We start from the raw sequence: 17,425 nt of genomic DNA, 5'->3' as shown, positions 1-17,425 counted from the left end.
GTTTCCACACATGTAAAGAGATAAGCGCACACGGCTAGTCCGCCAATAAAGCTCTAGAAAGGACAGGAAAAATGCAAAACGCAGAGGGCTGTACAAATGTGATCTGTCTTAAAACACGACAAACAGACCTAAAAGGGGCTCGTGCGCCTGTCCTCCTTGCTCCGGTGTAACAAACCCACAATGTAATGAGGATCACGTTTTTAAAAGACCCTTGTGTTCCAGAAAGGAGCCAGAGTCTGTCCTCACAGACCTCCTACCACACTCCCACCCCAGAGCTCGCCCGGAGGGAGGGGGCGGGGCCCATCCCAGCCCGCCCCTCGCGACGCCCCGCCCCGTCGCGCCGCGCCTGCGCCGTGCGCACCGACCGGCCGCGAGCGCCCGGGCGGGAGGTAAGGGGCTCGCGGGAGCCACCTCAGGGCCTTCGGGGCCCTGACGGGCTTGGTGGGCCGGGCGCTGACTCGGCGTGTGGGAGAAGCGCCCAGCGGAAAGCTGGCCATTAGATCGGAAGTGTAAGCGCTCTGGGTGCTCCTCCCGGCACTAAGAACCGTGGCGGAGCCGCACTCGGTTTCGTTTTTGGAAGAGCTATTACAAGCGGGTATAGGGAGGCCGCGGACGGGGCGAGCGTGCTGGCCTTCGGGGTCGCGGGATTGAAAAGTTTCCGGCGCCTGCCTTGCCCGTGACGCGCTGTGAGCCCAGGTCGTCAGGGTCGCCGGCGTCTCGGTCTCGGGACCGGCCCGCGCATCCGTTCGCGGTTAGGGGTGTTTGTTGTGTGTGGCCCAGGTGCGTCGTGGGTGACACTGCGCGGGATGACGCGACGCTCAGGAGAAGTGCGGTGGGACAGGGAGCGAGAGGTCGGAGCCTCCTGTCAGCCAGACCAGGAGGAGGTAGTTCGCAGAAGGTCGCACACCCAGCTCCCACCTTTTATGTGTTCGAGACTCGGAGAGGAGACCATATAGTGGGACCAAGGGCTTTGACTTTTCTCTCCAAATTCGGTCCCCTTCCATCAGTCAGGAGCAGAAAGCGACGTGCCCGAGGAAGTCGGGCGCCACCAACATGCAGATATGCAGGATCTCTAGGCTGATAGAAGGTGTTCATCACTTTTGGGGTGTGGGGTTGCGAGCGATTTTGTACTTTTTCTGGGAAATGGGACTTTTAACTTATTAAATAATCTCTTAGGTAATTTAGTCAACCTCTCACTACTTTTTCCTTATCGGAAACATGAGTGTTATGGTACCCATCTCATATTAGTTGTAAGCACTAAATGATAAGGTTTGTAATGCACCTGGCACAATCCTGGCATTCTTGCTGCAAGTATTATTGCAGTGGATGCGATTGAAGTACCTTGACTTCTAAATGTTTTTACCTGTCTAATGTGAAACATTAAAAAAAAACCAAAAACTTTTCTTATTTTGAAATACTTTTACAATTACAGAAAAGTTACAAAAGTAATACAGAGTCCTCTATAGCTTCCCTTAATGTTAATATTTTACATATCGTAATACAATTATCAAAAGTAAGAAATTAATATTGGTACAGTACCATTAACTGAACTACTAACTTTATTCTGATTCCGTCATTTATGTTTTTTTCCATCATTTTTTTTTTACAGTAATGTCCTTTTTCTATTCCAGGATCCAATTTAAGACCCCACATTGCATTTAGTTGTCATGGCTCCTTCCTCTCTTCTAATCTGTGACAGCTCCTCAGTCTTTTCCTTTCATCACGTTTACACTTTTGAAGAGTCCTGGTCAGTTATTTTGTAGTGTCCCTCAAATAGGGGATTTCCCATGATTAGATTAAGGTTATGCATTTTTGTCAAGAATACCACAGAAGTGTATATGCTCTTCTCAGTTCATCGTATCAGGGTACATGACCTGACTTACTACTTGTGATGTTAATCTTGATCACTTGATTATGATGGTGTATGCTGGGATTCTTCAGTGTAAAGGTACTGTTTTTCTCCTTGTTATCTTTAATTGCTATCTTGGAAACTTTCAAACTACACAAATATCCTGTTTCTCCTCAAATTTTCTCTTGCTAAATTTAGCATTCATTGGTGGATCTTGCTTTCAATAATTATTACTGTTCTGTTTTAATGGTGATTTTCTTTTTCCCTCATTCCTTCTTTATTCATTGTAATTCTTCTGTAAGGAATAACTGTCCATTCTCCCCATTCATTTATTTGTACTCATTTATTTGTATATGGACTCATATTTCTTTTTCTTTTGGTTATTATCCTACCCTTTTGTTATTTATTTTATGTCTGAAGTTGCTCTACCTTTGACCTTTGAGAGTTTTTTCAGGTTGCTTCCTGTATCCTTTTGACATGCTCCCATCCTTTTTTGAGAACTTTCTTACTTTCTGGCACCATAAGATGCTCCAGGCTCATCTTGTGTTTTCCCTGCTTCAGCCCTGGAATCAACCACTTCTCTAAGAACTCCTGGTTTCATATTTTGTAGAATGGTATTTAGACACCAAGATATGGGCTTTAGGTGTGCTCATTATCACTAGGGTGACATTGTTTCTAGGGCTTCACAGAAAACAGCAAATATACATATATACACCCATGCATGTGTAAAGATCTATATTTCTGTAGTATCTATATGTATATTTTTTAAAAAGAAACAAAAAATTATTCCTATTTCTCCAATTTTAGTTTAACATCATAGGGATTAATTCTAGTTTTGTCCCTCATTAGAAACTCCTTTTTCTGACAGTGAGAAATCTGGCTCTCATGTTCTACAAAATATTTCCTAAATTCAATCCTAGTATGCACATAAAATAATTTCAGGATTTTTAATCTACCCCTGTGAGAAACGAATTTACTAAATGGAGTACAATACAGTTCTTTTTGTCTTTAGTCTTATGGTATTCAGTTAAAATATTATTTTCTTTTTTTGGGTCTTTTTGTGACCAGTAAGGGGATCACAACCCTTGGCTTGGTGTCGCCCGCACCGTGCTCAGCCAGTGAGCAAACCGGCCATCCCTATATGGGATCTGAACCCGGGGCCTTGGTGTTACCAGCACCACACTCTCCCGAGTGAGCCATGGGCCGGCCCATATTTTAGATATATTAATTGGTGATCATTGTGGGGAAAAATTGGAGAGGAGAAAGAGTATGAGGACAGACCAATTAAAGCCCCGTTATCATGTGCTATGCATATTGTGCTATTTGACTAGAGAGACAGGATTAGAAGAAGGGACATTTGAAGAAATGCTTTGGTGCAGGCAGCATCTATTGAACAACAGGTTTGTTCAAAAAACATTTTGATAGGAATGATGGTAGATATAAAGATATCTACCTATAGTATATAATCTGCATAATAGAAGAAAACACAAGAGGCAATGTGATAAAGTGGGAAATGTTAATGTTAGACAAATAATTGATATATTTAACATATAATAGACTCTTATAAGCTAGTAAGAAAAAGACATCCCCTGTAGTAAAACAGATGCATGGCATGAGCAGGTAATTCATGAAAGAAGAAACACAAATGGCTAATAAATCAATCCTCTTAGTAATTTAAGGAATGCAAAATAAAACAATAATAACAAACCATTTTTCTCATCAGTCAGATGTCAGTCACTGTTCAGGAAATTAGTTGTAATGTAGATAAATGGACATCGTGATATGTTGCTGGTAATAAATAGGCACAACTTTTGAGGGGACATTTGACAATATGTATATAAAAAAATTGTAAAAGAATGTCTACCTAATAAATCTATTTACAGATATTTATTTTAAAGAAATAATCATAGGTGGTAGTATGTATATTTATGTGTATAGTAGTGGAAAATTGGAAACAACCTAAAAGCCAACAATACATGATGAGTTAAATTTTGAAACAATTATGTAATACTATACTGCTATAAAAAGTTGCATTACAGAAAATTGTTTTCTTTGGAAAATTTTTATTATATTTAATCATGTTATTCAAAATAAATTCTTTCTTTCCTTTGTTCTTTTATTCATTCATTTATTCTATCCAGTAACAGTTTATTATATTCACTGCTCCTTTCCATTCCGCTCCTTTGGGTTTATTTTCTTTATTGTAGTTTTTTTAATGAGAGGCTTGGTAATAAACTCTCTCAGTCTTTGTATATCTGAAAATGTTTATTTTGCCATCATTCTAAATGATAATTTACCTAGATGTATACCAACTTCCTCAGCACTTTCAAGATATTCCTGTCTTTTGATTATCTTGCTTTTATGAAAAGTTTGCAGCTTTTTTTTGTTTTAGTTTATGTGTCTTTTATCTCTGGTTTGCTTTTTAAGATTTTTTTCTTTGTCCTTGATGTTCTGCAATTTCCCTTCCAGGTATTTAGGTAAATCTGTTTTTTATTTATGCTACTTTGGGCTTATGTCCTTTTTCAATTTGAGGTCTTACATCTTAATTCTCAGCATATTCTCTTTCAATAATTTTTTTTCATCATTTTCTTTATCCTTTCCTTATGGGACTCCTGTTTGTCATTGAGCTTCTTGGTTTATGCTTTATGTCCTTTATCTTCTCTTTTGTATTTTACATCTTTTTATGCCTCTGTGTCTGAGTGATATCTTCCAATCAATAATTCTCTCTTCAGCGATATAGTTTACTATTTAATCCATCTTTTGAAGTTTTCATTTCTAGAATTTTTACTTGGTTTATGTGCAGATTGGCCTGTTGTTGTTTCATGGTATTATCTAATTTTTTTTAAAGATTTTATTCCTCCTTTATATCATTGGACATTTAAAAATATACTTTAATTTTCTTTTTTGATTTCTTTATTATTTCTAGTCCCTTAGCTGTACATTCTCCTGTTTTTTGTGTGTGTCTGTGGACTGTCTCATTTGGCAATGAATTTCTCCATGTGTCTCCAGTTCCTGTTCGGTACTGCAGCTGTTTTACCCTTTTTCTTTTTGATTCCTGGAGATTTTCCTTTTTACTTTTGAGCTTGTATTAAGCATAAAAGCAAAATTGCTAGTGAATGGATAATGGAGGCAGTCTGTATAACAAACATTTCGAGATTTTCAGCTGTGAAAGAAAGGAGAGAAATAGAACATTATCTAGAGCAGTAGTTCTTCATGTTTAGGAAACAATAGATCTCTTTGAAAATCTCTTGAAAACTATGGACTCTATCCTCCAAAATAAAATACATTCACTATTCTTCATAAAAATTCAGAGACTCCACAACGTCTATATGTGAACCCCTGTCTCTATGGACCCTGGGCTAAGACACCATATGCCAATGGGATTAACATAGTCAACATAATTTTTTTTTTTTTAATGTGGGAGAGGTTATGGCTAATGAGATGGCATGAAAGCATGGTATACTATAGTGGCTTTCAGGCTTGGTTAAGCAGTGGAGCCCATTACTCATATAAGACCCGATAAGCTCCGGTTTATAAAGTAGATGTAAATAACTTTTCTCCAATTGAAGCAGGGGTGGAGTCCTGGAGCCTGCTCATTTCCAGACCCTACCCTCTCCTACCCTGGCACCAAAGGCATACCTTGGACTTTCCGGAACACTGGTAGAAAACTGTTGGTGAAGTAAAAACATTGGAATATACTTTCAGAAAATCTGGGTTCTTACTCTAGCTTTGTCACTGGTTATTTGTATCAGTTGTAGACAATACTAATTACTTTGTGAGAAAGGGAAGAGACAGTTTAAAGGATATCAATGAGAAGAGTTGCATAGTATAATAAATTTGAAGTATAAAATTATATAGTTACATTATAATGATATTAGAAGTAGAGTTTGATGCAAGCAGAAATGTTAAAATGAAATGTCAAGTTTTGCCATTTGACACCTTTAAAAAAAAAAGGTTATTCAATGTCCAAGATATATTGGGAAATGAAAACTTGGGTAGTATACTCCTAGTTTTTTTAAAAAGGTTATTTCTGTACATACATATATATATACATACTTAACGTAGAAAAAGTCCTGGAGAGACATACACCAAAATGTAAACAGTAGTTAACTAAGAGTAAGGAGATGATTGTTGATTTTATTTTATTCTCTTCATTTATTTATATTTTCTAAACATTCTAAAGTGAATATACATAATTTTTGTAAGGAGAAAAAAATTTTAACATACATGGTTTCATAAAGAAAAAACAAGTCAAGTTCAGGATGAAGTTGAATATGTACTTAGGATAAGTTGTAAAACTACCCAATCGTTGGCTTTTAAAAATAGTGGAAACTGATTGAAAAACATTCTTAAAGAAACATTTCCTTTTTAGGTTTTTCTGTATGAGTGGAGAAGACAGTTGTCAGAAGTGGAAGTGACACAACGTATTTTTAGGATGTCTGAAGATGAAGAAAAAGTGAAATTACGCCGTCTTGAACCAGCTATCCAGAAATTTATTAAGATAGTAATCCCAACAGACCTGGAGAGGTTAAGAAAGCACCAGATAAATATTGAGAAGGTGAGCTTTGTCATTTTCTACCACAAGAAACAGTTAAATAGTCTGATTTCTATTTTTTGTGCATTTCAGCTAAATTTAGAATATTGGATAAGAGCTTTGCTAAAACACCTAGTTCCTATTGATTTAGCAACATTATTAATTTTTTTTCAGCTGGTTTTTCTGTTCTGCAAATAAACCTCTCGTATATTACTCTTTTTTTAAGGAAGGAATACAGGAATAGAGTCTATACCTTTTTAATTGTACATATTGAGGTTTTACGCAGTTGTAATTACAATACAGACTGTTTGATGGTACACCGTAATGTAAAGGCTGGGAACTTTGGCTAATGGACCTGCCTTAATTTCCTTTACCCCATGGCAAGTTTTTTGAATGTTTAGTGTGTCTATCAGTAACTCCTATCCTCCTTAGGTGCACATATATTAAAGAAGTAGATCATTGTATGATATGAGGGAATTTGCTTACTTCATTGCTTCCCTTTGAGGAAAGCTCCAAATTGAGAAATACAAGTATGGCGTGGGTCAGTTGAAGAAATAATTAGAGGGAAGACAAATTAGTCTCAGGGTCTACAGCGGAGGTTGCATAGAACCTGCACTGGCCAGTGTCTGATAGACCTCTCCCAGGATAGGTTTTAAGCTGTAAGGCCCTCCACTGATTTTTTTTTTTTTTTTTTTGAAGGTTGAGGGTGGAGGATGTAGTCATTAAGCCTTTAAATGTAAACATTCATCACAATTTTAGCTTATGCAAGTAAGAAAAGTGTCAGCTTTTTCTCCTGTTGATACATTCTACCTTCCTAGTATTTGAATCCTTTTAAAAAGTAAAGAAAATGAGTGCCAAGAATATTAAGATGAAGGTGTCTTTAGATTTCAGGATTGATTTATTTTAATAAATCAATTTCTTCTTCCCTTAATTTCTTCTTCACCAGTACTCAGTAAGTAATGGTGTGACTTTTAAGGATGGAGAAGTTGTCTGGTAAACTTGTTATTCTTGTCATGAATGGAAACAAATGAAAGGGTTCCCTGCTTTGGTTAATGAGTGGGGCTGGTTCTTTTCTCCCTATAACAACATAGAAATAAAAGTTTACTTTTGGTTGATCATCTCTGGGTAGGAGGTTTAATAAGGTGTGTTTCAAAGTCCAGAGCTCATACTGAAGTGCTTAGTTACAAAGATGACAGGAATTTGGTGGATGCATTGATTTAGAAAGGTAGGAACAGGTGGACTCTGGTCTATTAAGGTCATTTCTTTCCTTTATTGTCCTATCTTACCTTTGAGGTTTGCCATGTTTTAGATTTCGCTTCTCTTATATTTATTCTGTACAAAAATGACTGCCATCATTACCTTCAGACCCTTGTCATATGTACTACCCAATCAGTCATCAATCTGCCAGAACTCTGGGGGAAAGGTGGGTGCGTATAGGAAATGGTCTGTTACTGATTTGGTTAATTGTGCCAGACATCGTAAGAAAATTATTCCAAAATTACATTGATCCCTGTCTGCCAGAACATTTTTCCTTTAGCATTTTGTGAAATTTTTACTTATTGTGAAATCTTTAGACAGTGTCAGAATAATCCTAATTTTCAATATAGATGATATTGTGTTAAGCCAAGCAGTTAAACTCACACTGGTCTATGTTTTATTGCATATCCTTCCTCATTCTTCTGTCCCTAGGATTTCTAGTTTAATTATAAAAGTGACTTTTTATCTATATAGAGTTGAATAGTATATATTAATAGATATGTTATAGCAATGTAAAGACATTTAAAAGCTGCAGTGTTCACTCTGGACAAAAGAGTTAAGAACTAAGTTTGGGCTCCAGGTGTCTGACAATGCCTCACTTTCAAAAAGACATATTCTTCTTGGGGGAAAGGTGTGGAAAGATAAGATATTTATTATGCTGGCCATCAGTCATCCAATATGAATTTAGAAGAAGAAAGTCAGACTGAGGGAAATTGAAGGTAAGGCTTACTGGAGTGATTCTGCAACATCCAAAAACAATGAGAGTAGTGTGCTGTGGACACCTGGGGCTGTATTCCATAGGTCCTTCAGCATTGCATTTTATTACACGTGATAAACTTGATTAGAATGTCATCCTGAAACTTGAAGTGTTAGCATTCATCTTTCTTGGTTAATGTAAGATAGACTTAAGCATAGTTAATAAGAATGACAAGATAGTAAGCTTGGAACATAATTTTCTTTGTTTCATATTGTAGGGATTTGGGGGAAAACTTTCTGTATACACGTAATGTATTAGTTAGTATATAGTTAAGGTGCAAGTAGCAAAAAAACCCCACAAAAATAATGTATTGAATAAGGTGGTATTTTTGTTTTTGCTTTGCTTTTGTTTTTGGTTTCTCATAGCAGTGGAGGGCAGTCAGGGCTACACTGGCAGCTCAACAGCAATTAAAGACCCAGGCTCTCTTGTTCTCCCATCGTCAACTTGGTTCTATCTTGTGTGCAAAATGGTTACTCCAGCACACAGCTATCATATTTATTCTGTACGAATCATTACCCTCAGATCCTAGCCACATGTAGCACCCAGTCAGTCATTAATCAATCATCCACATTCCAGCTTAGATAGAATAACCAGAATCATACTTTTTCTAATGATATTCTTCTTTTTTCTGTCAATGCACTTGGATATCTGCACTCACTGTTTACGCTCTCTCTCTTAAAGAGAATCCTGTTCTTGTTTCATGGGTGCAGTATCGTATCATCTCTCTATGGTTTTTTAATTTTTATTTTTAAAATTTCCTTCTGCTTCCTTGTCTTTGTTTTCTTTGAATCCCTTTTCTTTCTTCCTTCTTTCTCCCTTCCCCTCCTTCCTTCTTCCTCCCCCCTCTCTTCTTTCCTCCATCCTTCCCTCCCTCCCTCCCTTCCTTCCATCCATCCATCCATCTCAGCATATGGAGTCATAGGCTTTCACTGGCTGGCTTTTGATATTTAAGAGTGTTAATTGGAAGCCATGTATGAGTAGCAGGGTAGTAGTGGGGGCCTTGTTGCCTGGAGGGGTGAACAGATGAGGATCTATTTTAATGTGGAACCACCAGATGTCAGTATCTGTAGGTCTTGTTAGTTATTTAGTTTCTAAAGACAGCAATCCTCCAGTCTCCTACCTGTTGGAGTGTGTTTATCAGAGGTGATGGTTGTGGGTATGGGTTGGGAGGTTGGAGAGAGCAGGCTCACCACCATTCAGAGATTCCTCATCCAGGCTTAATCTTTCTGGTAGTGGTATGGTATCTCATCCCTACCCTTAGATGTGCTTGTTGTCCAGGATCCCTAGATTCTTTACTTTGGCTTCTTTGAGATTGTCTTCTGTAGTATTGTCTTCTGTGATGATAGGGGCAGGACAGTTGCTTGGGCAAGTGGAGAGGGGATCTGATAGACCACCTGTTCCTCATATGAACTTTCAGCCAATCCTTCAGCTTTTTGCCTCACCATACACTTCCACCTGGTTACCTGATAGCTGTTACCTCCAGTTGGGTTGCTTAGTCTTTCTGGAGTAGTGCTATGCCTGTGGCTTGCTTCCCATTGCCTCTCCCTCCCACCATCTACCCCTTCTGCAGGCTTAGGTCTCTGCTTTCTCTGGTCTGCTGTGTCAGATGCAACATGTCCATACTCTTTCCAGCTTCCAAAATTTTGTTAAAATTTCTTGTCATTTGGTGTTTTCTAGTGTACTCTCATTATTCTTGTGAATTTATACCTTTTAAAGTTCTTTATTGACATTTAGTGGGGTTTTGGAAAAGGGCACAGGTGATTATTTGTGTTCAATCTACCAGGTTTAATGAGATGGCAGATTATTATATGAAATAAATGTTAGCTTTTCATAAGTATTTATTGGTGTTTGCTGTTTCTTAGATTGTTAGCATTGAGGAACGTTTAAAAGATAGATTTCCAATTCTCAGAAGGTTTGCAGGTTTGCAGTCCAGTTAAGGAAATAAGATAGGAAATATTCAAAGAATGATAAGAGGCAATATATAATTAAGTATGAAAATGGGTGGCATAGACTATTCAAACAGCATGAAACCTGAACTATACAGTGTGAAATAAGACATAATCAGTCTTATTTGTTATTATTTATTCTTATTTGTTTGTCAACTTGTGATTACAATGAAAATATTTTTCACTTCTCTTTTTAGTCTGTGAATATCTATTTTAATCTTTCAATCACCTTTCCCCACCCCTTTCCTTTTTTCTGACAGAACTCTGATTCATTTTCTCTTCCTTCGTGTTTCAGAATAGGCAAGCCTCAGCACAGGTGGTGAATGATAATGGCTCTGTTGACTATGATAATTCCATTCTTGTCAATGTTTGGTTAGCAATGAACAATAAACATAGCCTATAGTTCTGGCCAATGAGACTTGAGGGAAAGCCTGTTTGGGGATATGGAGACTTCTGTAAAGATTTTCCTACTGTTATAAATATATACATAGAAAGAAACAAGCTTTTGTCCTCAGCTTTGTCCCCAGTTCTTCTACTTGGTCTCGTTATGTCTTCCTGTTGTACCTGGAACTATAGCTAGTTTTCTTGCACCCATTAGGGGACAAAGCTGAGGACAAAAGCTCCTTGTTGACAGTAGTAAAGCAGAAAGATAGAACTTGGGTGCTTGATGACTTTGTAAGCTCCTGAATTAAACCACCCTGGAATTATCCTACTTCTAGACTGCTTTGTATGTGAGATAGTAAATGTACTTATTAATAAAGCCATTTTTAATTTTGAGTTTTCTGTTGTTCGCAACCCGAAGCATACTAATTGGCTCAAGTGATAGCACTGCGTTAGCCTTCCTCTCTAGTGCCACTGTGCAAATAGACAATACAAAAAAGGTACCTTATAAAAGCACTGCTGTTTAGAAATGCTTGTCAGTGGTCTTAACTAAATTTTTTAGGGGTTACTTCTTTGTTTTTCACACATATTAAATCACTTTAAGTTTTTTTCTCCTCTCCAAATATTTGGAATAAAACCTTCTAATAATGTATCCTAATTTAGGTGTAAAATTATGTAGCAAGCAGTAGGAATGTGAATTATTTTATTCTTTATTTCTTACAATTTATTGTGATAAGAAGTAAGGTGATCTAGTTTGTCCTCCACTTGAGACAGTAATCTCTTCTACAACTTCCTTGACAATAAGCAAATAATAACAGCAAAGGTAGTAGTCGTTTTCACTTGTTGAGTGCTGTTAGGGGTTTTTATATGTCAAGCATTTAATCCTTATAACATCCTTATAGGTTAGGTATTATTATCTTCATTTTTTAGGTGGAGAAACAGATTTAGAGTGGTTAAATTTCTTGCTTGAGATCACTATGTTAGTAAATGTGTTAAATTTCTAATGTGCTTGAAATATAGTGTGCTTCTAGTAAAAAAGCATGTTGAATGAGTGAATATTTGTATGCATGTATAGAGCCTAAGATTGCATCAGTTGTTTTAGAAGCTTTATATTGCAATCTTTTTTGTTGGCTTTATAATCAACCAAATAAAATTCATAGGACTTTTTTTTATATGAACTGCAGCTATTGGACCGGATCGTACTTGTTTTTTGTACTGGTACAATTTCTCTTTTTAAGTACAGGGCTTTACATTTACATTGTTATATTGTTCTTATCGTGGAATAGTGATCTTTCATCTATGTTAGTTATCCCTTCTAATTTATCTTATCTGCACATTTGGTAATTATGCATTCTTTGTTTTGAAGTCTTTGATGAAAATGTTGGACAGGAAAGAGACAGCACGCTGGTATACTGTCACCATTTCTATAGTTCTCACAAACCATCTCTAATAATATATAATATAGAACTTTCCCCAAGATTCACATTAAGTCTTACAGCCTACAGTGTTTTAAACATACTCTCTTTTGTGAAAATTGGGTCAATATTTGCAGGTCTCTAGGGACATTTCCAATTCTTCACAGTTTTTCATAGGTAAGCAGAAGTGTTTCTGTGATCACATTGGCAAGGTCTTTTGGTTTGCTGGGATATAATTTCCCTGTGCCTGTTGACTTGAACTCATTTGAAGTATCTAAGTTTGCTCTTACTCTTCCTTGGTTTTTATTTTTCTCCTAATCATTTTATTGTAGACTTTTCTACTTTGAAGATCATTTTCCTCTATAAAAAAAGAAAGTTAGTGTTTTGCTTTTTCTTTTGTATCTATTAGCAATACCCACCCCACCATTTGTTACCTTCCAAAAATTGCTTATTGTTCAAATCCAACTCACTTACTTCCTATGGAATATATCTTGATTGATATCAACCGCAGTCAGACGTAAACACACCATCTTTACATAGCACTGTGCAAGGGACCTTAAGATTCACAGATTTAATACTCATATTTTAACCATTCATGGGTAAGCTGCAAATGTCTATGATCTTAAACAGTTGTAATAGTAAAATTACGGTCTTCCTCATTATGGTACAGTCATTATGAAAAACAGTATGGAGGATCCTCAGAAAACTAAAAATAGAACTAACATATGATCTAGCAATGCCACTACTGGGTGTTTATCCAAAGGAAAGGAAATCAGTTATTGAAGAGATACCTGCACCCCCATGTTTATTGCAGCACTATTCACAATAGCCAAGATACGGAATCAACATAAGCGTCTATCAACAGATGAATGGGGGCCGAGCCCGTGGCGCACTCAGGAGAGTGCGGCGCTGGGAGCGCGGCGAGGCTCCTGCCGCAGGTTCGGATCCTATATAGGAATGGCCGGTGCACTCACTGGCTGAGTGCCGGTCACAAAAAAGGCAAAAAACAAACAAACAAACAAAAAAACAGATGAATAGATAAAGAAAATGTGGAATATGGACCCAGTGCAGTACTACTCAGCTATAAAAAAGAATGAAATTCTGTCATTTACAGCAACATGGATGAGCCTGGAAAATACTATGTTAAGTGAAGTAAATCAGGCACAGAAAGATAAACAGTGCATGTTCTCACTTATATGTGAAAGCTAAAAAAGTTTAACTCATAGAAGTTGAGAGTAGCATAGTGGTTACTAGTTGTTGGGAAAGGTGGGGAGTGGGGATAGGGAGACATTGGTTGACATACAAACAGCTAGAAAGGAAAACTAAATTCTAGTGTTCTATAGCAGTGCTAGGTGTCTATAATTCACAATAATTTGTTGTATATTTTCAAATTGGCAGAAGAGAGGAGTTCAAATATTCTTAACACAAAGAAATGAGAAATGTCTGTTGTGATGGATATGCTAATTACCCTGACTTGATCATCACACATTGTATGCATGTGTCGAAGTATCACTCTGCACCTCATAAATATGTACAATTATTACGTGTCAACTACAAAATTATTAAAAAAAATGAAAAAGGAAGATTTGGAATGTGGCTAAAAAAGTAGTTTATTTTCAAATGTGTATCTTTGGCTTGCATTATTAAACTCTAATTAATATTATAGCATTATCTAAGAGAGCATATATGCTGGATCTGATGGCATTGATTCAATTGTTTTGAAAAATTTTTTGTAAAAATTATAGGAGTATCAAAAGAGGTTTTTGCTCAAAAGAGTATCATTCACTACCAAATTTAAAGAATATGCAGAACAAGGAATATAAAAATGCCCTGGAAGTTTTTTCAGTGCTGTACTCTGATAATCTATTATGTGTTCCATGTGTATATGGGGCATTTTCATATTTCTGTCCTTTCAGATTATTTCTTGGTTGGTTTTTTTTTTTTTTTTAGTGTGCAATATACCAAAAATGTGTTTAATGTCAATATTCACATCTGCTAACATTTTAATTGTTTGGATTTTTTATTTCCACCAACAATAATATGTGACATTTGGTGTTGATATTAATATTCTGTATAAATAATTCTGCTGTAATGTTACCACATTTTTCTATGGTTTCTGTCAAATGAAAATATTTTTATTATCATGCTTATAAAGTTTCTTGGATGATACTCTGAAAGGTAAACTTTGCCTTGGTAAAAACTGAAACATATATATTAAATGTTTAATGTTTAATATCTTTTTTTTTTTTTTTTTTTTTGGTGGCTGGCCAGTTCAGGTATCCAAACCATGACCTTGGTGTTATAAGACTGTTTTTTAACCAACTGAGCTAACTAGTCTGCAGTATCAACGTTACTTTTTTTTTCAAATTCAGATTTTAGTTTTCAATACTTAACACTGTAATTGACAAACATTTAAAATTCTTCATATATAGTAAGAATATCTTATGAATGCTGTTAATCTTTTATTTTTCACTTTTTTTACATTCTCATTATTTATATTTTCCATTTCCAGAGAGTTTGCAATATAGATAAAATACATAATCTTTTTTGGTAATACCAACAAGGTCAAAGGTTCGGATCCTTATACCAGCCAGCTGCAAAAAAAAAAAAATTGTTGAAAATAACCCGGATCTACTGATTTTTTGTTTTATAATTTTAGAATTTTGTATGTAATATTCTTAAAAACTTCCTAATTGTATGGTCTTTGGAAAGTTAACTACCACTATTAAATCACTATGTTTTCTAGCTAGAATGTTAAAGTTTGGGTAGGAGAGTGGGGATTTTTATGGTAAGTGGAATTAATCCTTTAGATAAGAAAAATTCAGTGTTTTCCCCTTTTCCTTTTTGTATAGTATCAAAGGTGCAGAATGTGGGACAAATTGCATGAAGAGCATATCAATGCAGGACGTACAGTTCAGGTAAGGCTATTATATTGTTTCTGGTAAATCAATATGAAAAAGTCTTAAGAAAATTTTGCTAAATAATACCTTTGTAGCTGAATCCTTTTATACATATTTGTTACTATTTCCATAAGGATACATTTTTAGCAGGAATTGCTGAATCACATGTCATGCATATTTTAAGGTTTTGTTTCATATTATCAAATTTTCCTCCAGAAATGATATATCAACTTACAGTCTCACAATCGATAAATTTTCCAAAAACCTTACAACATTGGTATTACCCATTTCTCAAATTTTTGCTAATTGGTAGGTTAAAATAATGCTTTGTTGTTTTAATCTGGATTTTTTTTCTTATTATTGCTTTGAAGGGTGAAAGTTTTTTTCACGTGTGCCTTGGGCAGTAATATTTCTTTTGTTAGTTGCCTATTCATGTCCCTTGCGTATATGAGTATTATATTATGCTGATGTCTTTTGTAAGAGCTCCTTATAATTTGAAAGATATTGATCTTCTGTCTGTAATATATATTACAAATATTCTTTACTAATTGCTTTTTTTTAAAAAATAAATTTTAATTATTTAATATAATAATATATATGATACAGCAAATATATGTATCATATTATAATATAATATTTACATAGTTTAAAAGCCAAAGCCAAATACAATTAGAGGGCTTATAGTGCCCTACCATCTCTAAGTCCTACTTGGAAGAAACCATTGTTAATCTTTTTGGTCATTTTCCCTGGTATTTATCTCTTTATTACTGAATACCATGTGTAGACTGGTACTTCTTGATTAATCAGGTTTAGGCATTATCTCTTCAGTTCTTGTCATGGTAGGTCGAGCTCTAGCTTCCCACCTTGCTGTCCTACTTTCCTTCCTTCTATAACATTACAGATATTACAACTTTTGGTTAAATTAGTAATCAGTATCTCATTATTTTGTTTATGAAGATAATGTCTCCTGCTCAGCCACATAGTGAAATTCAGTGCAGCCCTTTACTTTTTTTTTAAGTATTGCTTTCTTTTTTAAATTGCCTGGCTTTCTGTGTTTCTAGTTATTTTTTTCTAAATGCTTCACATCTCTGTCACATGCTTTTTTTGTGAAAAAATAATATTTTTCGGGCCGAGCCCGTGGCGCACTCGGTAGAGTGCTGCACTGGGAGCGCGGTGACGCTCCCGCGGCGGGTTCGGATCCTATATAGGAATGACCGGTGCACTCACTTGCTGAGTGCCGGTCACGAAAAAAAAAAAAAAAACGACAAAAAAAAAAAAAAAAAAATAATAATATTTTTCATATGCTCAAATACATCAGTTCCATTCTTTATTTTGAAGATTTCCTTCTGAAGCCCTTCTTCCCCCAGTTCCACTGTGGACTCACTTTCTAGGCTTGTTGCACAGCTGATTCTCTGGGACTTACCTTAGCTGCTCTTCTGTGGTTAGGTCCCTGTTTCTCTGGATATCACGTCTTCCTTATTTTGGTTTACTCCATTGTTTTATTGGAGTAATCGTTTAGTAGCCCTGTAAATTAGGGTACCTTGGAGGTAAATTTTCAAATAATTATATGTCTGAAAAATGCCCTTTTTCTCCCCTCACATATGATTGCTAATTTCACTAGGTACAGATTTCAAGTTGGGATTCTCTTTCAATATTGAAGGCTTTCCAGCTTTTTTGTGTTATTTCTAATAAAGCTGGTATCACCTGATTTTCCAGTCTTTGCATAGGATCTGTTCTTTTTCCCTTTGGGAGCTTTTGTGATCTGTTCATCCCTGGTACTCTAAAATTTGATGATGATATGTATTGTTAGACCCTTGCAGTCGAAAAAGTCATGTTCTTTAGTTCTGGGAAATTTTCTTAAATTTTTCTTTGATAATTTATTCTTCTGCATTTTCTCTTTTTGTTCTTTTTTGGGGGTTGGGGGGGATCTTTTATTGCCAGGGTCATCAAACTATGGCTTATAGGCCATATCTGGCATTCTGTGTGTCCCATCTGTTTACATTACACCAGCAGAGTTGAGTAGTTACAGTAGGACTGTATCGTCTGCAAAGCCTAAGCTATTTACTATCTGGTCCCTTGCAGAAAAAATTTGCTATTCCCTGTTCTATTGGATGTTGGAACTCTTGGATTGCTTGTCTAATTTTCTATTTTCTGAGAGATTTCCTGAGCTTTATCTTCAACTCCTTCTACTGAATTCTTTGTTTCTGCTATTATGATATTTGATTTATAAGAGCTTTTTCTTGTTTCTCTTTTTCCTTTTTAAATAACAGTTTGTGTACCGGTGTAATAACTTCTTCTATTTTTCTGAGATACTAAAAAGCTGATTGCTTGTCTCCTGTTGTACTTCCCTATGGGTGCTTTGGCAAACTGGCATTTTCCTTGGGGC

General features: G+C 36.0%; 1 protein-coding gene across 2 annotated transcripts in view; it reads left to right on the top strand.

Annotated features, from left to right (window-relative positions):
- The first annotated feature begins 344 nt into the window (after positions 1 to 344).
- STX17 (syntaxin 17) overlaps positions 345 to 17,425 on the top strand; it is a 54,117-nt gene continuing 37,036 nt past the window's right edge. The window contains exons 1-3 of one of the 2 annotated variants that reach the window (XM_063081783.1): positions 345 to 389; positions 6,222 to 6,407; positions 14,992 to 15,057. In XM_063081783.1, coding sequence (XP_062937853.1) covers positions 6,285 to 6,407; positions 14,992 to 15,057 — 189 coding nt within the window. In that variant the 5' untranslated portion in view covers positions 345 to 389; positions 6,222 to 6,284. The other variant, XM_063081782.1, reaches the window with a different exon arrangement.

Source organism: Cynocephalus volans, chromosome 17 (assembly GCF_027409185.1).
Source record: "Cynocephalus volans isolate mCynVol1 chromosome 17, mCynVol1.pri, whole genome shotgun sequence".
In the NCBI taxonomy this organism is placed as follows: domain Eukaryota; kingdom Metazoa; phylum Chordata; class Mammalia; order Dermoptera; family Cynocephalidae; genus Cynocephalus; species Cynocephalus volans.
The sequence above is the reverse complement of the archived record's forward strand: the minus strand, read 5'-3'. Positions and strand labels throughout refer to the sequence as shown.